The 25,548-nt window shown below is 47.5% G+C and overlaps 2 protein-coding genes across 3 annotated transcripts; one reads left to right on the top strand and one right to left on the bottom strand.

Annotated features, from left to right (window-relative positions):
* The first annotated feature begins 15 nt into the window (after positions 1-15).
* Positions 16-11,782, top strand: BAG1 (BAG cochaperone 1). Its single transcript, XM_032479092.1, has 8 exons — positions 16-19; positions 166-834; positions 2,188-2,316; positions 3,616-3,698; positions 5,374-5,487; positions 8,015-8,122; positions 8,949-9,011; positions 9,533-11,782. Exons 1-8 carry the CDS (start codon positions 16-18, stop codon positions 9,620-9,622), a joined length of 1,260 nt encoding a protein of 419 aa, XP_032334983.1. The 3' UTR covers positions 9,623-11,782.
* A 2,265-nt stretch (positions 11,783-14,047) lies between these two features.
* Positions 14,048-24,507, bottom strand: SPINK4 (serine peptidase inhibitor Kazal type 4). 2 transcript variants are annotated; one of them, XM_032477565.1, is made up of 4 exons: positions 24,427-24,507; positions 16,766-16,806; positions 15,798-15,910; positions 14,048-14,235 (listed from the first exon to the last, which is right to left on the bottom strand). In XM_032477565.1, the coding sequence occupies exons 1-4, from the start codon at positions 24,461-24,463 to the stop codon at positions 14,190-14,192; spliced, it is 237 nt and encodes a 78-aa protein (XP_032333456.1). In that variant the 5' UTR covers positions 24,464-24,507; the 3' UTR covers positions 14,048-14,189. The 2 variants fall into 2 exon arrangements, with proteins under 2 accessions (XP_032333456.1, XP_006182767.1); XM_006182705.3 differs by lacking the exon at positions 24,427-24,507 and adding an exon at positions 20,663-20,779 and having other exon boundaries at positions 14,078-14,235.
* Positions 24,508-25,548: the final 1,041 nt, after the last annotated feature.

Below are 25,548 nucleotides of genomic sequence, written 5' to 3' on the forward strand. Positions count from 1 at the left end.
CCGTGCGCAAGCGCAATGTGCCCATTGGCGTTTCCCGATCCCTTTTCCGGATTTTCAGCTGGGTCTTCCGGGGAAGGAGAGCTCTAGGAGCTTGGAGGTGGGGACAGGGAGGATTAGCAGGGGGCTGTGGCCTAGGTGGCGATCGTAGGCGTGGCCTCGGGTGAGTGGGTGGGGCCTGGGGCGGCTTTAGCGGAATAGAGCCCAGCTGCAGCGGGGCTGCTCCCAGGGGCGGGGCCGGTAGGCCCGGGTTGGGCGAGGAAGTAGCCGGGCGGGGTTGCAGGGCACCGTGCTCAGCTCCCACCGCTGGGCGGGCAACAAGCGCGGGTCTGGCGGAGCGCGGCGGCGCGCGGAGAACGCGGGGCGACCGGGAGCGGCCGGGCCCTCGGCGGCGCGCCACTCGGCCGGGCCGGGAGCCGCGCCAGTCGGTGCCTCCAGCCGAGCGCGGTCCGCCTTCCTCGCAGCGATCAGCCGTCCGGAGTGTGACCGGCGGGCATGCTGGACCCACCAGGGGCGCCGCCGCCGGCGCTCGCAGGCCGCGGGTGAAGAAGAAAGCGCGGCCTCGCTTGGCCCGGAGCGAAGAGGTGACCCGGAGCGAAGAGGTGACCCGGAGCGAAGAGGTGGCCCGGAGCGAAGAGGTGACCCGAAACGAAGAGGTGGTCCGAAGCGAAGAGGTGGTCCGAAGCGAAGAGGTGACCCGAAACGAAGAGGTGGTCCGAAGCGAAGAGGTGGTCCGAAGCGAAGAGGTGGCCCGAAGCGAAGAGGTTGCCCGAAACGAAGAGGTGGCTCAGAGCGAGGAAATGGCGACAGCAGGGCTCAGCGTGACCGTCACCCACAGTGAGCAGGGGCTGCCGGGTGGGCTCCGTGCCGGGCTACGAAAGTCTGTGGGTTTGGACACGTGCCCCGAAGCGTGTATCCTTGTGTTTATCTGGCGTCCAGAAGCATGGGACCTTGTTTGTATCCGTGAGGCCGGCTTTTGTACGGGTCTTTTTAGCACACCTTTCCATGTGGCTGGTGTATTTTGACTCAAGCCATTTGGTAGATCCACGTGTCCGTGCTTCACGTCGTGTTCTTGGTTGTATTAGTGTGTGCCTGCGCAGTTATTGTGGGTCTTTTGCCAGGCTTGTGTTTGACCATGTTGTGTATGATTGCTGTGTCTGGACGTGTGTGCAGGAGTCTCAACTCCTATCTGATTTTTGAATGAGCCGTGGTTCCAAGCATACATTCAGGGCACTCTTTGGGTCTGCCTACTGTTAGAGTTGACACAGATCTAAACAAAGACAGTTCTCCAGAGAGCTGTGTCCGTGAAGTTTCCTCAGGACCAACTAGGGGAGACTCCAGGGCCTCAAAATCTAGGATTCTAGATTCTGCAGTTTTGAGTGACCTTGGGATGTCTTCTTTCCAGGCAGCTTGTTTCTTCTATGTGAAGTAGAGTTGGTAACACCTGTCCTGCTGACTTCATGTGGCTATTGAGCAGGCTCAAGCCTTGGCATAATGCACTGGACACACGTTATCTCCTTACTGTCAACATACCTGGAAAAGAATCGACACACCTGCCCTAAAAAGAAAATTTCTGCTATTGGAGTTCTTTCACTCATTTGTCTGTTTACTGGGCACCAACCAAGTATGTGCCCAGGTGTGCCCAGTGGGAGAGGCCTGAGGGAAAAACAGTTCCTTGCCTATTACAGCAAAGGAGACAAAAATAGTTCCTTGCTCAGTACAGCACAGAGTAGAGGACATTCAGGCCCCAGGAGGCAGATGACTTTTGAAGAAAAGCATGGACTTTGGGATCACATAGATCTGAGGTCAAATTCTGACTTTGGAGTTGAGTCTCATGGGCTGGACCAAACTCACAGTTCGCTTTATGTGTGAAATGGGGGATAATAGGTAGTAACTACTTCATGAGGTTGTTCTGAGGATTAAATAAGATAATGCATGAAATGAGCCTAGTCAGCGCCTTATGCATGTTAAGTGATATTATTTAACGTTAGCTAATATCACTAATATTGCTAGTCACCATAATAAAGGAAATAGAAGTCCTTGAGCAGGTCACCAAAGGAAAGCTGGCCTGATTGGGGCACAGGCTGTTTGTAGTAGGTGGCATATGAACTGGGCCTTGAAGGTTGGATAAATAAAGTGTCAGCCTATATTGGTTTGAGTTTTCTTCATCCAACACTTTTCTCTCCCCAGGCAATGAGAAGCATGACCTTCATGTTATCCCACAAGAAGGCTGTAGTGAACCAGTTGTCCAAGACCTGGCCCAGGTTGTTGAAGAGGCCACAGGGGTCCCGCTGCCTTTTCAGAAACTCATATTTAAGGGTGGGCATTTCTCTTCCAGCTTTGAGTTCTTATGGCTAAAGGGCCTATTTAAAACTGCTTAACCTTATCTAATGGTAACTCAGTTTTCATACTGGACAAATCTTATTTGCTTGTTATTTCATTTATTCTTTCAACAAATATTTATTGAGGACCTTCTAGGTACTAGGCACTTGCAAACATCTGGACAGGTATTAGAGTTGAAGTCACATGAGGGTGGCAGAAATCTTAACCATGAAGCACGTGGGCAGTCTTCCCTGGCTGAGTTAGATCCTCTTCCCATTGTATGTTCACACAGAGTTCCCTACCACTTCATAACTTGTACTGAAATTACTATTAAATAATTGTTTTCATAGTCACTGACCATCTGATTTCTCTGATAGAAAAACAAACTCCACGAGGGCAGAGATACTAGTGTGTACAATGCTCACCATAGTGCTGACACAGAGAAGGTGCTAAACCAACTTAGCAGGGCCCAGACGTGACAGGCCCAGCAGAGGATGCTGATTTCTGCCAGGACACACCCACTCCCATCCTGTTCTCTGTCTTCCCATTCCCACGGGAACCCATTATTTTGGTATCTGTTGGAGCCAAATTTATCCCATTTGATGCCAGTCATAAAGAATTTAGTGATGGGAAGCATTTCTGTTTATATTTCATAGTGTAACTCTTTGTCTTTTCTTTTTCAAAACATTTCATTTCAGAATTGTAAAGGCAGTAGAAGTCCATGTTTCAAAATAGAGAAAAGCACAAAAAAGGGGATGTTCTGGATAAAACCCCTCATAACAATTCAGTCTATTTCTGCCCAGCCTTTTTTTTATTTATCTTGGTACCCCAAAGTGTGGGTTCTTATTTGTGGGTTTTTTTTTTTAAGCTGACAAAACAAGGATCATATTGATTATAGAGTTTTTATAACTTTTTAAAAATAATACTGGGCCATCAACATTTATTGTGACACTGAGACATTGAAGTTTCCTAAAAAAATGAGCTTTAATGCCTACAAAGTCTTCTATTGTACTGATATATAGTTAACCAGTCCCCTATTCCTGAATTTTTGGCTCTTTTCAATTCTCACTATTATGAATAATACTTATTCTGTATAACGATTACTGGGCAGACACACGTCCAGTTATTTGTTATGCAAACATCTGAAATGAAGTTACTGGGTCAAGAAAACTTCTAAAAAGGTTATACCAATTTATCCTCTTCTCATTAGTTGACACACTATTTCCTGCACTCCTGCAGAAATCTATTTTCACTGCCATGCAATTGTTATACTGTGGCATATCTTCTATTTTTCAGGAAAATCTCTGAAAGAAATGGAGACACCACTGTCAGCACTTGGAATACAAAATGGTTGCCGGGTCATGTTAATTGGAAAAAAGGTAAATTGCTTTTTCCACTAGGGTACCTCAGAATCAAATGACTAAGATCTGTTATGCATGTTTCTGTTTGGAAGGCAGAACTGGGGACCCAGATTTGGCTCTGGTGAAGTAGCGCTCTCCAAACAAATGGAGTCTCTGTTTGTTTAGTGCAGTTACCAGTTTTGTTTTCTCAGACCATCCAGCTCCTGTTGGTTAGAGCTTTCACTCTGGGAATTAGGAGTAATTATGCTGCCTCAATAACATGGCTTTTGTGTTGGTGGTGGAATCTCAGTCTGGATAAAAAAGTGCCTAAAGCAGTCTTTACTCACTTGGAGGGGGATTACAAAAGAGAGTTTTGTTAAAAGAAACTTGTAGATTTAAAAAATAAGTACTCTACAAATTTCAGAACCTCTCTTCCTTTAGCCATTCTTTCTCCTAAAATCTCCCACAGGGGTGAACCTTTTTTGACTGGAAAGGAAGGTTCAGACTAAAGAACTGAGGGAGAAAAAGAGCCAGTCAGTGAGGAAAGGGGGTGAGGACAGTACACCCTGGGCTGGATGAGAGAGGGCCATGGCCAGTCCCGCATTGTGACACAATGGAATTGTTGGTCATATGAAGTTCCCTTACTTCGAGTGAGGCGGCTGATTCAGAGTGGAGAGGGGGCAGAGACAGGCAAAGTGGAGGCAAAGAAAGTCTAGTCCAGACTTGGAACTGCCAGGAGACTGGCATTCAGGATTTGGCCACAAAGAAGAATGTGAACAATTTGGGATAGTATAAAAGCAGGAAGCTGCTGGCCACCAATTGCTCAGGTGAGAGAAAGGGAAATATTCTAGATTTCTTGATCAAGGGTTGGGGAGAATGGTGATGGGCAATGAAGAGAACCCAAAGGTTGAGTTTGAAGAAGCTTTAGGACCCACAGTTAGAGCTGTCCTGGGGTGTGTGGAACCAAGTCTGCTTCAAGTCTCAGCTCTCCACCTTTTTGGGCTGTGTGACTTTAGGTTACTTTACAATAACCTCAATTTCATCATCTAAAAGGGTACCTCCTTCACTGGGTTTTGGTATGGATTAAGCAATTAAACAGGTACAGTGCTAAGGATGATGCCTGGCATAGAGGGCAGGCTCAATAAAAGTGGTCATCATTGTCACCATTGTCATATTGAATGACAGTGCTCAGGAATTCCACTCAAAGGAAGAGTAGAATTCGACCTGTCTCACCATTCTGGACTCCTCATGGATGTTCACTGTAATTTATTCACCCTCCAGGCCTCAGTCTGAAGTCTGTTGATGATCAGCCCCCAGCTAAGGTTGAATCTGGCACGTGGATTGGCTTCATTCTCTGAACCAAGCTATCAGGGCCCTCGCCAGAATGTGTACCTAATACTTTCTCTCTAGTCTAGAGTCTCTAGATAGAAAATTTTAGTGTATAACCCTCCAGCTAGCTTTCCAAGAAGCAGCAGAGTTAAGACTATTTTTTTCTAGGTGAGTATTTTAGCCTACTTGTGGTCGGATTTTTTTTCCTGACAGGAGCTATGATTCTTTTATTTACTTATTTATATATTTATTTTATTTTTAATGAAGGGCCTGGGGATTGAACCCAGGACCTCATGCCTGCTAAGCATCCACTCTGCCACTTGAGCTATATCCTCCCCTCCATTCTTGGTGATTATTGACTTCATTTTATTCTTTAACATTTTAGAACAGTCCAGAGGAAGAAGCTGAACTAAAGAAGTTGAAAGATTTGGAGAAGTCTGTGGAGAAGATAGCTGACCAACTGGAAGAGTTGAATAAAGACCTTACTGGAATCCAGCAGGTAACTGTCTGTGGACTTAGACTTTCTACCTTCTCTGAGAACTCTGTGAGATACAAATGTGTGGTTACAAGGGCAGACTTTGTTGTTAGACTCCCTGGGTTCAGATCCTGGCTCTCCCCTTTCTATTACCCTGGGCAAGTTTGCCTTTGTCTCAGGTTCCTTATCTGTAAAAAGGGAGTAATGATGGCGCCTCCCTCTTAGGATTGTTGTGAGGATTAAATAACATAGTCTGAGCCTGACACATACTAAGTGCTTTGTGTTATCATCATTGGTGTTTCCAAACCCCAGTCAGTATTCATTTGTGCTCCTAGGAGAACACCTGCTATGTTAGGATTGTGTATTGTCTGAAATAGAGTAGGTAGCTTCCCTCAGTCCAGTCTGTTACAATGTATTTAGCAAGGCAAAGAACATTGTGTTGATTCATAGAAGGTCTAAGTTGAGTGTGATCTTAGGGTTGGGAAGGGGGAGTGGTGTCATCCTACTCAATTCCTTACGGTATTAGAGGTGGAGTGCTGAAACCAAATAAAGATTAGGAACAGCCCCAAACCATGTTTACTTTTGATCCTTTTATTGTATTGTATTGTATTGTATTGTATTGTATTTTTAATTAAGAAGTTGAATACTTTATTATTAAACTCTTTCTTTCCCTGCAAGGCTGTTGCTTCACTGTATAAAAATGCACCAGCAAACACAGTATACTGCAAAATTAAGATAGTATTTTTCTTCATCTGACCCTGTACAACTAACAAAAACATTTTTCTACTGCCAGTTATTTCCAATGGGAAGATCATTAAGTATTTTGACCCAAATCCAGGGATGGATGTAAGCAAGTTACAATATTATGTTAGGCTTAAGATAATGTTATACTTGAATTACATAATTTCTGTAACTAGTTTTACCACACGTAATTTCAGGAATTCTGAATATTACAACTAGCGCCTAACCCTGAAAATCATAGGGTGCTGTGAAAAAGATGCGTAGTGTTTATCTGAAGTCATTGGGAAGTTAAGGGGTATTTTCTTCTTAAAACATTGTTGCAAGTTTTTTTTGTTTTTGGGTTTGTTTTTGTTTTTGTTTTTGTTTTTGCTAAAAGTTGCTTTTTGAAACTCTTCTATCCACCTCTAATTTAAGACAACTATGCTAGATTAAGTTGTTTCAAACTAGTTTATTTAGGGGCTCCATTTTCACTCCTCCATAGATTTTATATGTTTCTCATATACTTCTTCACTCATTAGTTCATCTAGTTCTGAAGAGTTCCTGGGTGTCATTTTGATCAGTCAACCATCTTCATAACAAGATTTGTTGACAAGTCCTGGGTTTTCTGCTAGAGCTTCATTAATTTCAGTTACTTCCCCTGATGGAGAAGAATAGAGTTCACTAGCTGCTTTCACACTTTCCAAAGCACCAAAGTCCTCTCGTCTGTTCAATTTTGTCCCGAATTCAGGCAGACTACAGTAAACAACATCTCCCAAAGCTTCCTGTGCAGAATTGTTGATTCCTGCTGTTTCAACACCATTTTCTCTTGTTATCCGTTCACGTTTGCCTGTGAATTTATGCAGGGGTGCAGAGACCATGCTGTGGGTTTAGACTGCGGCCTGCACCCTCCACACCCTTGATCCCTTCATTTTATAACAATGGATGTATGTTTGTGTTTTAATTTCAAAAGTAATACATACTGATTGTATGTAACTTTTAAATATACATATGGGCGCTTTTAATATGGAAAATAAACATCACCCGTAAGGCCCTAACTCAAAGATAGCCATTACTAAAAACTGAAATCTATCTTTCCATTTTAAGGAAAAAAAATTGGTATAGTGTTGTTAGGTGCACTTTAAAAATTGTTCTTTTATTGGTTTAAAAACATTTTCCTGTATCATTAAAAATGATCATACTTTTTTAAAACTTGCATAATATTTCATCATACATGACTGTATCATGGTTTACTAACCAGTTTTCTGTTGTTCATCACCTAATGTTATTTTACCATTAACACTTTGATCATTTTTGGACATAAATCTTTTCTAATTGTTTTGGTAGAATAACTTCTTCCAGTTGGAATTGCTGATTAATGTTTATTACATGTTGTCAAATCTGCATCTGTAGCTCTTGGCTTTGATAAATATATTGAGGCACAGGTAGGTTAAGTAACTTGCTCAAGATCAGAAGCCAGTACAGGGCAGTCAGAATTGAAGCCCAAGCCTATCAGACTCTAAACCTTGTGCTCTTAATGTCTGCGTTTTATGTGCGGGTATACTCTGGCGGGGGCTTCACCGGAGCCAGGCCTCCGGAGGCATTTGTAGCCCCAGTAGCCACGTGACATAGTGGCCTGCAGCCCATTACAGTGCTTGGGGTGGCCCAGGGCCAGCTTTTCTGTTTTTCCCAAGAGGTGAAGTTGTGGGCCTGAGGTCTGGACCAGCCTGTTGGGGACCATGGACTCAGGGAATGGCTGCTTCATCAGTGCCTTGGCTTGGAGTTTTCCATCAGCCTCAGGGAACCCTTGAGATAATGCATCATTCCTTTACAGGGTTTTCTGGCCAAGGATTTGCAAGCTGAAGCTCTCTGCAAACTGGATAGGAGAGTAAAGGTGACAATCGAGCAGTTTATGAAGATCTTAGAGGAGATTGACACACTAGTAAGTAAATATTCAGCTGGGAACTAGTTTCCTTTGACTATATTTCAGTCAGTTTTACTCTTTCAGTGTTGCTCTCTTACTGCCTGAGGATACCGAGCACCTGCTGTGTGCCAGACACTGCCAGGTCTTCAGTGAACACACAGAAAGATTAGATGGTTCCCAATTTTTCATGTCCCACCAACATAAGGTTTTTGTCATTTTTATTTATGCATGCTAACATCTAGTCATCATGAAGCTGGGACCAAATGGTCCATGGTCTCATGGTCAGAGAAACACATGGCTCCACTTTCCTGAAATTCATGTGTCTGATACTCCGCTGAGCCCATTACCTACCTATACAGACAGAATTCAGTCGGACCCAGCTCTTGTGAGGCTATTGGGAATCACTGACTCCACATTCCCTCCAACAGATGACACAGTCGTGATATTTCTAGCCTGATGACTCGACCTTGAAGGTGAACTACTCTGCTTGGGATTCGAGGAGGAGGGTGAGGGAGGTTGTAAAGCAGCAGCAGAAGGTGCTTTCCTGCCACAGTGAGCTCATGGTCTAGCTAGGACATAGTATCCATGCACAGGAAACAGTGAAAGGACAAAGTCCATGTTACAGATCTGTGGCCCAGACATCGAGAACAAAGGGCGCTTTTATAGGAATGAGAGCCATGGGAAGGGCCGTGTAGGATACAGACCCAGGGAAGTGATTCCTGAAAATGCACATCTCATTCACATTGGTGACCTGTGGTCTGTTTGATGTACTATCGGTATTAGTGCTGTGTTCTTATGTCATTTTCACTGAAGATTATTTATGTGTCAACTTATTCTTCCATAGATTCTGCCAGAAAATTTCAAAGACAGTAGACTGAAAAGGAAAGGTTTGGTGAAAAGGATTCAGGTGAGTTGTGCGGAAGAACATCACAAAGTGTAATGTGTTGGTGTGTGTATCTGTTCAAAGTAGGGGAGAGTAGAATTGTGTGTGGTGTGGGCTTTTCTGGGTGGTGATTTCTCAGCATAAACCCAGAACATAAGCAAAGAGCTCCTTTTATGTCCTGTAATTAAATTTGGGTTTAAACCAATTGGGAAGAAAGATCGCTGGAGAGCAGATAGGACTGACACGTGACACAATTCCATGTGGACAGGGCCCCCTGAAATCATGCAGTTGGAGTGGCAGGACTTCCTGTCCTCACCCCCCTTTGAGGATTGTTGGCCTAGAGCATCATCAGAAACCGTGGTCTTGTGCTTCCGTCTCCCTCCCCTCCTTGCTTTGGAACCTAGGCCGTCTCCATCCCTGCACGGCCTGTTTCAGCCATAACGAGCTCCCCAGAATGACTGGGCAAAGAGCGTTTTGAGGCTAGAATGGGCAGGGGTTGGCTTGCCTTCAGTGGGCCCTCACTGCCCCCTGCACTTGTCCTTCAGGCGTTCCTAGCTGAGTGTGACACAGTGGAGCAGAACATCTGCCAGGAGACGGAGCGACTGCAGTCCACAAACTTGGCCCTGGCCGACTGAGGTGAGGCAGAAAGATGCTACCCTGAAGAATGGCTCCACCAGCTCTGCCCTCTCTGGAACAGACGTTACCTGATTTCTCCAGGGCTACTGGGGACAAGTGGCCAACTGCCAGTTTCCCTTCCCTTGCACCCGCTCTCAATGAACAAGTATTGTCTACGCGATCTTTAGCACTCCTGTCAGTTTCACACTCCGTCTCTGAGTGTCTGTGCTGCCCACAGCCCGTCTTGTCTGGAGAGGGCCTCACCTGCCCGAGTCTTCCCAGCTCTTTTGACCGTAAGTGCTTTCTTTGGGCTGGTGAGAGCTCTCGTTTGTCCTGGGGTAGTTCTGGGCGTATAGGCCGCTCTGGTCTTCAGTCGGATACGTGAGGCCTTTTTGTCCTTATGATCGCATAGTCCTCTCTTTCAAACCAGAATCACCAGGAGCCTTCATCTGGTTAGGAATGTTGGGAATGGCTCGGAACAGGTGTTTCGGCAGGCAGGCAGTCCAAGAATCTCTCTCTCCAAGTATCTCTTGTGACCTAATTCTGGATCAGCTGGCTGGGTTGTTGGTTCATAGACCCTGTCCTCACCTGCCAGTGACCCTGACCAGCCACAGGCTGTGACCAGCAAATGTCTAGAAGGTTAGAACCCAGAGATGACTAAGTCTCTGCTTGAAACCAGGTCAGAACCGTGGCTTAGGAGGGGGAGAGAAGGGAGACAGAGTGGGTAGAGCAGGAAGGTGGTGAGGGCAACCACAGACTTCTCAGGAGTTCCTTCAAAGGCATTTCTGTTAACCGTGCCCTTCTGAGGCCGTTTCTGTTTTGTGTCCTTTTTTCCCTTCATTATTATTTAAAAACAAATAAAAAAAACCTACCAGTTTATAGACACATCAGCAAGCAGAAAGGGTGTTTCAACTTTTTTTTTGTCTTTTTGGTAGTTGAAGTGTAGAGAAGCAAAAGCCTTCTGAAGTTCTAGTCTAGTTCTGTTCAGTAATGTCACAAGTGGCCCTGCATGCTAGAACTCTTAAACGGGTCAGCTGCTGTAATGCCGTTTTTTTTGGACAGTGCCCAGGAGACAGATTCCCAGCAGGCCACTCTGAGGCCAACCTTATTTGGCAGAGAAGGAGTCAGTGAAGTCCTAGGAATTTAGGGCTGCGGGGGTGGGACTAGGACAGGTTGGTGGCAGGGGTGGACGAGTGACAGGCTGTGGGCCCCACCAGCCCACCCTGACTTTAGTGAGAGCAGTTCAGTATTTATCTGTTTCTGCGTAGTAGCTGGGTGGCCTTGGGCCACAGCAAGTTCCTGTGTGTCAGATACCATTCTCAGTTCTTTAGATGTATTTGTCATTTAGTCCTCACACAGTCTAGGAGGTAGACAGATCCTATCCCTGTTTTAGAGATGAGCTTTGGTAATTTGCTCAAGGTCATAGTTAGTGACAAAGCCAGGACACAAACTGGGCAGTTTAATTCAGAGCCCATATTCTAAACCTCTACCATTTTGCCTCCCAGCCAACATGGGGTTGCTCACACTCTCATCTCCTCCCTCCTTTTCCTTCTGTTTATCTCTCATGATGGTCTCCGCCCTTCCTCTCTGGCCCTCTCCAGTCCATTCTGCACAGAGCAGCCTGAGTGATCATGAGGTACGCATCTTATCATGTCAGTCCCCTGCTTAAAAACCTCAGCGGCTCCCATTTCTCTCGGGGTAAAGGCCAAGGTCCTTACCCTCCTCCCTTCTCATCTGGGGCCACCCTCCTGTTTGCTCTCTGCTGTCAGCCACTCTAGTCTGGTTCAGGTCCTCAGTTGCTCTGTGCCCTCTCCTGCTGTGGGGTCTTTGCACACGCTGTTCCTCTGCTTGGACAGCTCCTCAGCGTCCTTCCCCCTGCCCCTACCCCTTTCCTCGGTAACCGCTGTTCATCCTTCAGAACTTAAGTGTCTCCTCCCGGAGAAGCCTCACCCAGTGTCTGAGAACATATCAAGCCCCCAGGTGATATCCTCTCATAGCTTGCTGTAACTTTTCTTTAAGATGAAGAACATTTACCATGGTCTATGATTTATTTGTGGCATTATTTGATTAATATTTGCCTTTAATGTTAGACTGTAAGTTCCTTGGGTTAAGGAGCTTTGTGTATTTCAAACACATTGTCTGGTTTATAGTTGGTGCTTAATAAATATTTGAAGAATGAATGAATGTTGACTGCACACGTCAATAGTGAAATTTCCACAGCTGCACTCAACCACTGAAGCTCTGTCGGCACTGGAATTTATAACATCAGTAGCCATTGTCTTATTTAAGGGTGGAGAAAAGCTCCCTGAGGCCCGGGCTGCCCAGCAGATGAGCAGAGTGGTAACATGCACATCCACAGGGCATCACTGCCTGGAAACAGGGAAAGAGCACTCCTTAGTTGCCCACTTCCCCAGGACATGATCCGTCCTGTCGCAGGGGAACAAACGCGGCTCTGATCCCACAAACATCCTTTAGCCTCGCAGAGCTGGAAGAATTCTCCCACTCACTGTCTGTTCAGTGAATTATCTCTACTTGTCCCTCAAGGCACAGCTTAAAGATTACCCTCTCTGGGAAGCCATTCATCATCTGGTAGTCAGGACTCTCAGTTGAAAATACCAAGAACTTATTCCAAAGAGATTGTCAAAATAGAAAATGTATTGATAGGATGTCAAGTTATCTCATGTAACTTTGCAAAGTTCAAGGGCAGCTGGGATTCAGGAACACAAATGCTGCCTGGAATCACTCCCCATATCTCTCTGCGTGCCAGCATCATTCAGTCAGTCCTGCCTCTTCCACAAAGTGAGAAACATGACTGACCGCTGTCCCCACTTGGCACATCTTAAGGCTTCGCTACCAGAGAGGAACTGCCTCCGTTTCCTTGTTTCCAGTTTAGAAAATCTGGAGACGAATCTTTCGGTCAGCAATGTCCAGGGCGGCAGGGTCACATAGAATAAATAGGCCTTTCGGGGCCCACACTTAGGTTTCAGGGTGGTTCCAAGAGACAGTGGCCAGTTTCCACATCTCTAAAGTGGGGAACTGGGTATTTTTGTGTGGTGTCTGGCACATTGTTCAGACTGAACCTTTGTGATTCCTCATTGTAGGAGTATTGGGTCGCTGAGGAGAAGCTTGGCTGAGCTCTGCCACTTGGGTGTAAAAGGGACTTCCCACTTGGGGCAGAGACTTAGATGTCACCAATATCCACTCTCTTTCTACACTAAGTGAACTCCTAATTTTCAGCTTGGCACATAACCAACCAGGTAAAAATTATTTCCCAGTCTCCTTTTACAAATGTAGCATGGCCAAGAGACTATATTTTAGCCAATGGGATGTAAACAGAGTGCATACATCTTATGGGAAGTATCTTCAGAGGCAGTAGAGTGCCCTTCTTAGCCACTTTCTGTGGGTTGGATATAGACATGATGGCTGGAGTTGGAGCAACTATCTTGGACACTGAGGTGGAAAATGATGAGGATGACAGAGTAACAATATAAAAGGAGCATGAAGTTAGTATACTACATAGGTCTGTGTGTGAGAGAAATTAACTTCTATCTGTTTAAGCCACTGTTATTTTGGCTTTTCAGTCTCTCACAGCCAAACTTAATCCTACATCCTGAAACAAGTTTCTGTTATCAATAGCAGTAGAAGGGTCTGTGGACGACCTCTCGGTCTCTGCCACCTGCAGATCTATCAGCAACAATTCCTGCCCAAGTTCCCGTTTCACTGGTCCAGGGAATGTTGGTTCCTATCTTCCCTGACTCCACTTCCTTCCCAGTGTGTGTTTTCCCACAGAGCATTTCCTGCTCTATCTGCCTTCCCTAGAGCAGCAATCTGAGTCCATGTGAAACTGCTACTACCTGGCCAGGGCCCTCTCCACACTCTTTCCCCTCATCACCACTATCAAGAGGCTCCTCCTATAAAATTTGGCCAAGAGAGCGGGTATTTGACACGGGCTGAGATCTCTGTCTATGGTAGGATTTCTGGATGCTGTGTGTTCCTGTCGGCCACTGTGTGAGTGCATGTATGCTGTGTGTGCCTGAGGTTATGTCTAATATCGACATATTTAACAAGCGGTCGGAGTGGATATTGACCAAAAGAGCAGAGCAGGGTCTGGAAGTTATCCTGCTGTGGGTAGCCAGGATGCAGGGGGACACTCAAGGGCTTGGGAGAGCACCTGTTTTCAACAGTTACGGTCCTAGTTCAATATTTTAATAAGCAGTTCATGTGCACCACGTACACTGCCTGAGTATCAGCCAGGAGGGTGAGACAGGAGTGCTGGGCAGAGTCCTGGGGACAGGGGCTGGCCTTTCAGAGCCCTGACCCCTTCAAGAAGGCAGAAGATGTGTGGGACCTCTAGGGGAATGTGTGGCAGGGTTGAGATGCAGAGATGGAGAGTACATCAGATTCAGAGTAAGGAGGACAGGGCAAAACTCTCCCTCCCCTCCCACCCCAGCCACCTCCCCTGGGTCCCCAAAGACACTGACCCACTTGGCGGGGTTGGGCTGGATCTTTTATTTCATGTCATATCATCTCCACGCCCACCACCATTCTCCAGCCTGAAGCTTCATGGCTTAAGGAGCTCCTGTGTGGTCAGCACTGGCCATCCTTCACGATCTGGATGTCCTGTTTGGTGTTTCTAGGATCACAGCAGACAAAGACGAGGCCACCTCCTCAGGAACTGTCACATACCCTCCAGGAACCCCAGCCCAGTCCATTCAGATGCCCTGCTGACTTCTGCCCACCCACCCAGTGTACAGTGCAGGGCAGGCCCCAGGGGTCCCTGGCACATCCTTCAATAGCTTTTCCCTCTGTACACCCTCCCCCAGGGAGGTTTCAGCTTCATGGGCTTTCAACCACCTCTATGGGCTGATGGCTGCAAATCTGTCTCTGGCCTGGACCTCTGTCTTGAACTCTACTTTTTCCCTCCCTCTGGGATGTCCTGGAGGCTCGACCATCCACAAACATCATTGCCCCACAGCCCTGCTACACACCCCTGCTCCTCTCCCCTTATGGCACCACCAGCCACTCAAGCCTACAAGTTAGAAACCAGCATGTTGCTCTTGCTTCCTCCCTGCCCTGCCCCGGCCACATCCAGTCTCACAGCCTGTCAATTCTACGCCCAATCATGATCTTTTTCTACATTAGGGCAGTGTCTTGCTGCTCTCCTGCCTCTCTGTCGAGAGTGTTGCAGCTTCCAAAGACTTTCTTCTCTTCCATGATCTTACTTGGCTCTGGTGAGCTCAAGGTCTTATTAAGGAAGAAATGAAACCAAATAGAAGAGCTGAGGTACCAGGGTCATGTCCTGGCCCTGCTCACTCTAGACTCATCTCTTACTTCCCCCCTTTATCCTTTAAACTTAATGCTCTAGCATATCCAATTTCTTACATTTCCTCAAATATAAAAATTTTCACTTTCTCTATCTTTCCAAACTTATTTCTCTTGGAATTACCTTCCCTTTTCCCTAGCTAATTTCTTTTCTTTATGGTTTTTGCTTGTGTGTGTGTGTGTGTGTGTGTGAGTGTGCGTGCATGCGTGCGCACATGCGTTTTTAATGGAGATATCAGGGATTGAACCCAGGACCTCATGCATACTAAGCATGTACCTCACCGCTGAGCTATACACTCCCCTCTGCCAAGCTAATTTCTACTTATTCCTCAGGGCTGAGCTGAGGTGTCACCTCCTGGGAAGCCTTCCCTGCCCTTGCCCTTTGCCTGGCACCCACGGTGCCCTGTGCTCCCTGACCTGAGCCTTTGGCATCTGTGCTGCAGTTGGCTGACCTTCAGCTTGGCTTCCCCGTAGGCTGACGGTTTGCCCCAGGAGGCCAGTAATGCTGCCTAGCTTATTCTGCCCTATTGTATCCCCAGTGCCCAGCACATAGTTGGTGTTCAAAAAATAATTGCTGGCTGGAGGAATAAATGAACAAATTACCTAGTCAGTCGGGGGCAGAGCAAGGAAAAGAACCCAGGGTTTCTGCCCCAACCCCCAGCCACCCACCAGTGGGCTTTCTTTTTTTGGAATCGTATGCCTTCTTTTGAATTATACTTGTGCTCATTCTGTTATGGGGAAACGTTGGAGCTCTCTTCCCAGCCCAAGTGTGAAGGAAAGAAGAGGCGGTCAAGTCTTGCTCCTTTCAGACTCGTGTGCACCATAGATGGAGCCCACCCAAGCAGGCCGAGGGGAAGGTGGGGGTGGACTTACATCCGGAGCAAGCAGAGCTTGCATTCATTGTCATACGTGACCCCGTCAGTGCCGCAGACCGGGTTGTATGTCAGGGGACATTTAGGAGGCTCTGCCATGTGCTCACAGAGTGGCTGTGGAAGAGAGGAAGAGAGGGACGGAGGGAGGGCACTCAGGGATTCCGAGGCAGAGAAGAGGGATCTAGGGGTTCTGCTTAGAGCCGGGGGGGCTCCAGGGAGGAGCCAGATTCAAGAAGGCCCCAGTGTGGGTCCAAAGAGCATGAAACCAACCAAGGCTCCTTGGCATGTTTGTGTGTGTGTGCATGACCGTGTGTGTGGCTGTGGCCGTGGGTGTGTACATAAGTGTGTACCATATCTGCTGAGCCCGAGTATGCGGGCCTCTAGGTGTGTGCCTGTGTCTGTGGGCTCATACGCTCCTTCCAGGGTCCAGCTAGAAGCTCTGCCGCTGGTCCTATTGAGGACCCAGGGAGACAGAACCACCCATCATTCCCGGGAGGCCCCTCCTCTCTGGGGGCTGCAGAACTCACCCTGGCCCGCATGACCTACCAGGCCCCTGGTGTGAGAAGGCTGGAGAAACAGGACTTCATTGAGGCTCAGTATGAAAGGGTTTCAGGCAGCCCTGTGGTCAGGGAAAGAAGTGGGCCAGGACTGCGATCAGGGCCTGGGGTAGGGCCTAGGAGAGGGAGGCGGAGCCATGCAGCAGTGATGGTCCCAGGCCCCAGAGACCTGAGTTCTGCATTGATTAGTGGTGCAAACTTTGGCGAAGGGGCTGGGCCTGCCTGGAAGGGCTAACCTGGGGAGCATGCAGGCTCGGGAGGCTACCCTGGCTGCTGTGGAAGCACCGATGATATATGAGCAGGAATGTAAAGAAGAAAAACCCTGGTTTCACACCACAGATGAGGGGGTCCCCTCTGTAGCGGGGAAGGCCGAACAGCAGCCTTGGGGCTAGAATTGCAATAGCCCCCTTACCAGTCTTGAGAAAACGGGCTTTTCTGCCGACACTGGTCCTTCTGAAAGGCAAAGAAGAAAGTATTAGATGATTTCGGCTCTAGGCTCTGGGTCCAGGGGTTCTGAGGACTGCTTCTTCAGGGACTTGCCCCAGCCACTACCCAGTCTGGGATTTCTCAAGGGAAAGCAGTGCACTCAAGCGACCTTGTATTACAAGAACCGAGACAGAAAGCCTCGAGTTTGGGAGATGAAAATCCAGGCTGTTCCATATTAATCAGATCCCACTGGGATTGTTATGTTCCATCATCATCATCATCATCATCATCATCATCATCATCATCATCATCATCATCATGATAATAATATAGTAATAAGGCTACTGTGTATCCCAGGCATTGACAACACATGATCTTGACTACTCGTCACGTCTCCCTGACCCTATGTAACAGGGAGGAGAGGAGGCAGTAGTGGATGAGTGGTCCACTCCCCAGATCCCACCTGCAGGACTGAGGCACTCATTTCCTCAGCTGTCAGGAGTATTAGCTGCTCACATCGCGTCCCTTCCTAGGAATTGCCCTCAGAAAACAGGGCTGCTTTGCCCAAGGTCACATTCCCTACCTGGGAACAGCCCATATCCGATGTCAGGTTAATGTGGGTACAACGATCTGAACTCCTTGTTGCTCTTCAGAACAATGCTCAAGGGCCACCCCCGCTCCACTGCATCACAGTTCCCCTCACCCCTCACAGGTGTTGCCCCATGAGCACTCCCTGGTAAACTGCTTACAGATCCCAGAGTCTGTTTCCCAGGTAAGGTGACCGACCTATGAAAGAAGCTCAGATGTAAAGCAGCACACCAGCAGAGCTGGGATTTGCACACATTCACTCCACAGCCTGCTCATCCCACACACAGTTGTGCCCCATGGCCTCTCGAGGTCTGGATGAACTGCCTATAGAACATGAGCAAAGTGTGATGGGAATGGTGAGCATGATGGGTGGATGAGGGAACGGGAGCCACAGGTGTCAGGAAAGGTGTCTGTGTAAATTGGAGAAGGGCAGGCTGCTCCCTGAAGTCTCTCAAGGGCTGTTCTGGGGCCAAAGGAGAGATGAGCTCTTCTCCACCTCACAGGGCAGAGCCCATCTGCACAAGGAGGCTACAAAGAGGTAGGTGTGGGCTCCAGAGTTTTCTCTCAGTGGGAGCTACACCTTAATGAAGGAGGCTGTCTCCAGAAGTGGAGAGTTCTCCACCCCCGAAGGTGTGCAAGGCTCTGTGGTTTTAGCTTCTCCTGGAGATGTTATTACAAGAGATTGCCAAGGTAGAGGGGAGAAGAGAACAAGGATTGACTTCTAGTGTCCTGTTTAAGCGTCAACTTGCAAATCTAGCTTTGTCACCACCCTGCTCAAAACCGTCCCATGTCACAATTACCCAAACTGGAAATTACCCAAATGTCCTTCAACAGGCGAATGGGTATACAGTGATACACATGTACAACAGGATACAACTCAGCAATAAAAATGAGCAAACATGCAGCAACATGGCTGAATCTCAAAACCACACTGAACCAAAGAATTCAGACACAAAAGAATGCATACCGTGTTTCATCTATGTGACATTCTAGAGCGTGAAAAGTAATCTATGGCAGGAAGAAGTCAGAGCTGTGGTTGCCTCTGGGGGTGGGGTGGGGGCAGGGACTGACCAGCATGAGGGAAATTTCTGGAGTGATGGAAATGTTCTGTATCTTGATAGGGGTCTGGGTTACACAGGTCGTCAAAACTCATTGAGTAAGATTCATTGAATGATAAGATTTGCGCATTTTGTGGGATGTAACTGTTGGGGGTGGGGGACGGACGAAAGCATTAAAAAATGTAAAGCCCTTCCATGGCTCCCTGTCATGAACACTAAGCCCCTTCATCTTATATTTAGGGTCCCTCATGAGCTGATCCCAAACTTCCCCCTGGGCTCTTCCTAGGACACCTCTCCATGCCCCCACACCCCAACTATTCCTCTCTGTTCACTCTTCCAGAACAGGCTCTGTGTTGACCTGTGCTGGTCCCTCTGCCTGAAATGTCCTTACTCCCCTTCTCCTATTAACTCATACCCTCTTGAAAGCCAGGCTTACACACAGACTCCCACAAAGCCTTCCCTAATGTTCTCAGGGTTTCCTGAGCAGGCCTGGACTTGGGCTTCCATTTCAGTCCAGCTGCTATAACTGAATTAGCATAAACTGGGTGGCTTGTAATCAACAAATATTTGTTTCTCATGGTTCTGGAGACTGGAAGTCCAAGATCATGGCGTTGGCAAATTTGGTGTCTGGAAAGAACCCCCTTCTTGGTTTGTAGCTGTTGCCTGCTCACTGTGTGCTTGCCAGGTGGGAGGGGCGGGGGAGCACTCTGGGGCCTCTTTTATAAGGGCACTAGTCCCATTCACGAGGGCTCTGACCTTATGGGCTAATCACCTCCCAAAATTTCCACTTCCCAATACCAACACCTTGGGATTTGGGATTCCAACACATGAATTTTGGGGGCCACAAACATTCAGACCATAGAAGCTTCTCTTCCACCACCATGTGCTATCCCACTCACTGGGTCACTCCTGCCTCCCTACGGACCTGCGTGCCTTGGGGCTGCTTTGTCCCTGCCCCCATGTAGCAGTGCCCTACCAAGAGTGAGTGTTCAGGATTTGACCACTAAAGTGCGTGGGGGGAAGGAGGAGTTCAGAACCCTGTGGTGTCAGAGTTCCTTCCTGGATGACGTGGGGGAAAATTACATTTACCCGCAAGGTTGCCCTTGGCCTTGGTCCAAGGTCTATTCTCAACACAGCAACCAGAGCAATCCTTTTTAACACATAACTCTGTTCACAAACCTACAGTGCCTCCCATTTCACTAGAGGAAAAGCTAAGTTCTCATGTCAGTCTTCAAGGCCTGACCCATTATAGTTCCCAGTTGCCTGTATCATATCTTCTCTTATCACTTGGCACCCCAACCCTGACTCACTTTCAGCCCCACTGGCTTCCTTGCTGTACCTCAAACACCCCAGACGTGCTCCTAACTCAGGGCCTGTGTACTGCCTATTCCCTCTGCCTGAAACCCTCTTCTCCCTAGACACCCACATGGCTTACTCCCCTGCCTCCTTCAAGCTTTGCTTGAACCACCTCTGATAGAACTCCCCTGATTTAACTTTGCAACCCTCCCAATCCCCATCACCCTGCCCAATATTTTTCCTTAGCCTTCAACACCTTCTAACATACTGTTTAACATACATTGCACCTATTTTGTTTATTGTCAATTCCTCTCCTTCCTACCCCATTGGATTTAAGATCCATCAGGGCAGTTCTTTTTCTGTTTTGATCACTGTTGCGTTTTAAGGGCTCATAACAATGCCTGATGCACAGCAGGTGCGAGATTGCAGAAATGCCCCAGGCCCTGAGGAGGCCCCACTCCAGCAGCATGTGTCCAGCCCAGGGTGAGGGCTCCCATGTGTTCACATGGCTACCCTCAGGCCCACAACCACAGCCTGACAGAGCAGATGGGAGCTCAGAGGACCCAGACCAGGCTTCCTCCGGCACCCACCACCCTGCATCCAGCAGACTTGCCTATCTTCCTGCAGACAGGCCTGCTCCTTTCTGCCTCCCCGATCTCTAGCCCAGTAGTTGCCCACTGTAGCTTTGAACTAGAACAACCTCCTCCTACTTTATAGCTGGAGACCCCCAGAGGGGAGGGGACTTTTGTAATTCTAGGCCAGAGTTAGCATTTGAACTCAAGCATTGAACAGGTGTCTTTTCTCCTAGCCCAGGATGCAGAAAGAAGGTACATGCAGAAAACCAAGGCCTCCCAGGGTGTTCCAGACCCCTGCCTCTTGCCCCCACCCCAAGCTCACCTACCAACACCAAACCACAGAGAATCCAGGCTTTACCCACTCACCCCTGTCCACAATGAAAAGGGCAGCCAAGGCCAGGGTAACTACCCACAGGCGGACAGCCATGCTGATCCTGGACTGCAGTGGCCTGAGCTGGCTGGGGCCCGGGCCAGGGAAGCTGTTTATAGTGCCGATGCCCACCCTTATCTTATCTGGGGCCAGATGGAGAGGCGGGGAGTGTCACCCAGAGGTAATACCCGCACTCTGGCTTCCAGAAAGGGCTTGCTCTCAGCAGAGCCTGTGGTGGCCTGGGGCTGGGCTGTGGCTGGCAGATTTTGGAAGTGAGGAAAGGTCTGGACAACTTGCAAAGCTGACTCCAGTCCAAGGACTGGAGCAAGAGGGAGAGGGAAATTGAAGTAGAAAGAGAAAAGCAGAGAGAAACTAAGTCGGAGAGAGACAGAGAGATCAAAAAGAAAACAAACCAAAAAGCAACTGGATACAATTTAGAGAAAAAAGCAACTGGAAGGTGGTCAGAGGCAGAGACAAGGGGCTGGAATCATGGGCTCGTTTGCCAATGATGCCACTCACCAACTCTGTGACCTCAGAAAAGCCACTTTCCTTAACTGGACCTCAGTTTACCCATCACAAAGTGGGGATAATAATTCTGGCTTTGTCTCCCTCCTAGCGCTGCTGTGAAGATGTGAGTGAGGATAGCAGATGGGAAAACATTTTGCAGAATATGAAATGAGGTATAAATGTAAATAGAAATTTACTTTTCATTTATTTTTATTTATTTGTACCACGTAGAGGGCAAAACTGACAGGAAAAAAAGGCAAAATAAAGATATAACAAAGAAGATGCCTTTGTGCTTTGCATGTATTCTATGTCCATTTACATTACATTTTTTCTTTTTTGGGGGGGTGGGGAGGTAATTAGGTTTATTTATTTATTTATTTTAGTGGGGGTACTGGGGATTGAACCTAGGACCTCCTGCATGCTAAGCATTGATCTACCTCTGAGCAACACCCTCTCTCCCTATATTTACATTTAAATGGGTTAAATACAAATAAGATTCTGTTCAAGAAAAATCAATACCCAAAAGTCCCCCTACTTACACTATATATATATATGAATAAGATATTTGTTTATCTGCTTTCAAAGAATTTCTGATTTATAAAAAGAATAATAAAATTGTATTTACATATGCATTTCTCTAATTCATTTAGATTAGTGATTTTCAGCTCCATCTGCAGACTAAATTTCCCTGGGGAGAATTTTAAACTGCAGGTGCTGACCCTTACTCTGAAATATTTGAATTAAAGTTCTAGTGTTGTTGTTGTTTTTTGACCTTTTTACTTCGAACGATTTCAAGACTACAGATGCATTGTAAAAACAGTTAAGTGGGAAGGATTCTTGTTCAAGAATAGCCCCTTTGCGGGCTGCAGGCAGTCACCCCTAGAGACTGATAGAAGCCCCAGATCTACAGCCAAGCCCAGCCTGAGGTCCATGACTCAGCTTCAAGATCCTCTTGCCCCTTCTCAGGAATGACTCTGAGGCAGGTGGCAGGTGGCAGGTGGCAGGTGGCAGGCGGTAAGCGGCAGGTGGCAGGTGACCTTCCATTGTAGCTGGGCAGAACAAATATTTACCTGTCCTAAGGCAAGAGCGTCATCTCATAAAGGAAGAGGAACTTTAAAGGTCATCTATGTCCTGTTTCCTATCTTCTACTCAGGCCTTCCTGCAGCAGCCCCCCAAGAAGTCACTCATCCTCCAGGGATGGGGAGCAGTTTCATTGCTGGATTTTTTTTTTTAAGGTCTCAGTTTTTAAATTAAATTATTTTTAATTGATGTACAATATTATATAAGTTTCAGGTGTACAATGTAGTGATTCACAATTTTTAAATTCTCTATTCCAATTATAGTTATTATAAAATATTGGTTATATTCCCTGTGTTGTACAATGTATCCTCACAGCTTATTTATTTTTTATACATAGTAGTTTGTACCTCAGTTCCCTTCCCGTATCTTGCCCCTCCCCTCTTCCCTCTCTCCACTGGTAACCACTAGTTTATTCCCTCTGTGAGTCTGTTTCTGTTTTGCTATATTCACTAGTTTGTTTTATTTTTTAGATTCCACATATAAATGATATCATGCAGTATTTGTCTTTACTGCTGGACAGTTTTGAACAGAGTCCTTCCTCGCACAAGAAGTCTGCTTCCTTGAGACTCCTTGGTGCAGGTCCTGGCTTTGTCTCTAGCCTCTTGCACCTGCATGAAATCCAGATGAGCACCTCTAGGCTGAACAGGTCCAGACCCCAACCCTTGCATATGATGAAACTCCTGGGCCTCTCTACATGTCTCACCTGGTCCCCAAGTCTCCCTGCCAGTGTCCCAGGTTAGAGTGAGAAGGAGACAGGGGAGCAAAGGAACTTGTCACCTCCTTTGTTTTGGACATTAGACCTCTATGAATGTGCCAGGAATAGCTGCTGATGGTTCTAGCTGCTTCAAGGAACCAGACAGCTTGAGTACTGTATCCTTCAAAGTCAAGGGCAGCCTATAGGGTTCCGAGCCCACCTACCGCCACCCGCTGCCCAAGGTCTCTGTCCTCAAACAAACAACCTTCCAGATTCACTCACAGTAACAAACTTCCTAATCTGTCCTTCAACCAAAGTGTGAGCCTGACTCCTAAATCCAACTGCTATTGGGCAGCACCCCATGGGCGTCAGTATATCCAAATAAACCTCATTCATTAATTCAGAATTCATTCATTCATTCAACAAGAGTTTAATGAGTAGCTAGGTGCCCAGCTCCATGCTGAGTGTTTGGATACAGCAGGGAATAAGTCAGACAGAAATAAGAGAAATTATGTTGTAAGGTGAGAAAGTGACAAAATGGAAGGAAGCTGTTCTTATAGATGGTGATGTTTGAGCAAGAAGGAGCAGGTCCTGCAGAGATCTGGGGAGGAGCCTGACAAGTGGAGGAACTGCAAGTGTAAAGGCCCTGGGACAGGAACAAGCTTGGCATGGGATAAGCTTAGTGTGCTCAGGAGGAAAGCATCAAAGAATCCATGATGGCTGGAGCTGAGTGAACAAGGAAGTGAGTGGCAGGAGACAGCCAGCTCATACTCAGGTCTCAGCCCAGCCACCAACTCATTGAGTGAACTTGGGTGCATCCCTTCTCTTTGAGCCTGTGCATGTGCTCCCATCTGAGAAATGGACCCACTGATATGTACCACCTCCAGCCTGACTCCCAGGGTGGCTGTGAGGGCCCAGAAGAGGACAGGAAGAGGAGAGACATGTGCAGCCTCTGTGACGCCAAGGAAGTAGTTTGAGTGGAGATTCCTAGAAGCAGAACAGAGGCCAAGCCCTAAAAGTCCTGGGCACCTACACAAGTGCTGGGATCAACACAATAAGGACAGAATAGAGCTCAGGCAGGGCTGCTAGAGACTCTTCCACCTCCTGCCCCAGGTCACAGTGAAGGCCTGGGCCGAGCTTGCTGGCTGAGCTGACGCTCCCCAGCCTCACCCAAGCAGACTTCAGGCTGCCTGCTGAGACCTGGATGGGTGCCCAGCTCCTCCGGCAATACAGCCCCTCCTTGATGACGGCAATACAGCATCCATTAGGTCTGAGTCATGAATCCCCGCTGACGGGTGGAGGGGACAGGGGCCTTGTTTGACTTAAACTGGGTAAACTGAGCTCAATGAGGCCCTGGGCCTGCCAGATAGCACAGTCAGCATGACCACCTTGCCCCTGGACCTGGCTTCTCAGCCCACATCCTGTTCCACCCTTCCTCCAGCCCCAGATGCCTGCCTCCTCTCCCCACCCCCCATCTACCTGTTCTGAGCAGCCCAGGTGTGGGCATCCACTCCATGGAGGCCAGGTCTGGACACAGTCAGCTCCACAGCCTGTCCTTCCCTTTGCTTCATTAAAACTATTCAATCTCTATTGACTTGAGGATGAAAACCAAACCCTTTGGCATTGCATAAACATTCCTCCGTGGCCGGGCCTTTGCTGGCCTCTCTAATTTCATCTCTGGCCACTTAGCCCTTCACTGCATCAGACAGAACCACCCAACAGGCTCTTCTATGCCTCCAAGCCTTAGCTCAGGCTACACCCTCTACCCTAAGAAGGAACACCAAAGCCTAGGATAAGAGCGACATCCAGTCCAGGTGTTGTGACAGCAGGACTGAGACTGGAGTGAGAAATCCAGCTCTAACTGTCTCTGTCCAAAGCAGAAACAGTACTTCTGGGGTACCCTGCACTGGGCACTTTTATAGGTTTTACACGAAGGGAGTAAAACTATGCAGCGTGTTGTCTTTGGTAGAGGGTCTGAGCAGGAACACCTGGTGTGTGAGATACTGGGTATCAAACACCCAGAAATGGACATTTTTGCATCAGCCTCCTAACTGGCATCTCTGCATTCCCCCAGTCCCCTTAACAGTCCATCCCCAACAGCCCAGACTTTAACCCATAGATCAGGGCCTGCCCTAACCTACCACCTCAACCTTTTCCCTCAGGGATGCAAATGTTGTTCCTGGCCCATCATGGCTCCTCCCTCAGAAGACCCTTCCTCCCAGTTCTCTCATTCTGCACAGGAATGGTGAGTGCCAAGTTGTGGGTGGGGCCTGCTACAGTGCCTGCTATAGGAGCTACACAAAAAATTAGATGAAAATCGAAAGGACTAGGCCCAAGATAGAACCTGCTAGAGTTCACTTCCTGACTAGGAAAGGTGGGGCATTTTGATGGACAGTCCTCAAAGATTGTATCCAATGGGGTCAGTAGGTCTCCAAAGCAATCTGAGTACCTGTTACCAGGAGAAGGAGGAATATTGCTAGTCAGACAGCAGTCTCAGATGTCACTAAATCTTTCCCATATGCTGATCCCTTACCTGTAGGATAAATTCACTTACAGGATCCCAGGACTTCATAAGGCTGGACCAACAGGGATCCAATTGAA

Source organism: Camelus ferus, chromosome 4 (assembly GCF_009834535.1).
Source record: "Camelus ferus isolate YT-003-E chromosome 4, BCGSAC_Cfer_1.0, whole genome shotgun sequence".
NCBI classification, from domain to species: domain Eukaryota; kingdom Metazoa; phylum Chordata; class Mammalia; order Artiodactyla; family Camelidae; genus Camelus; species Camelus ferus.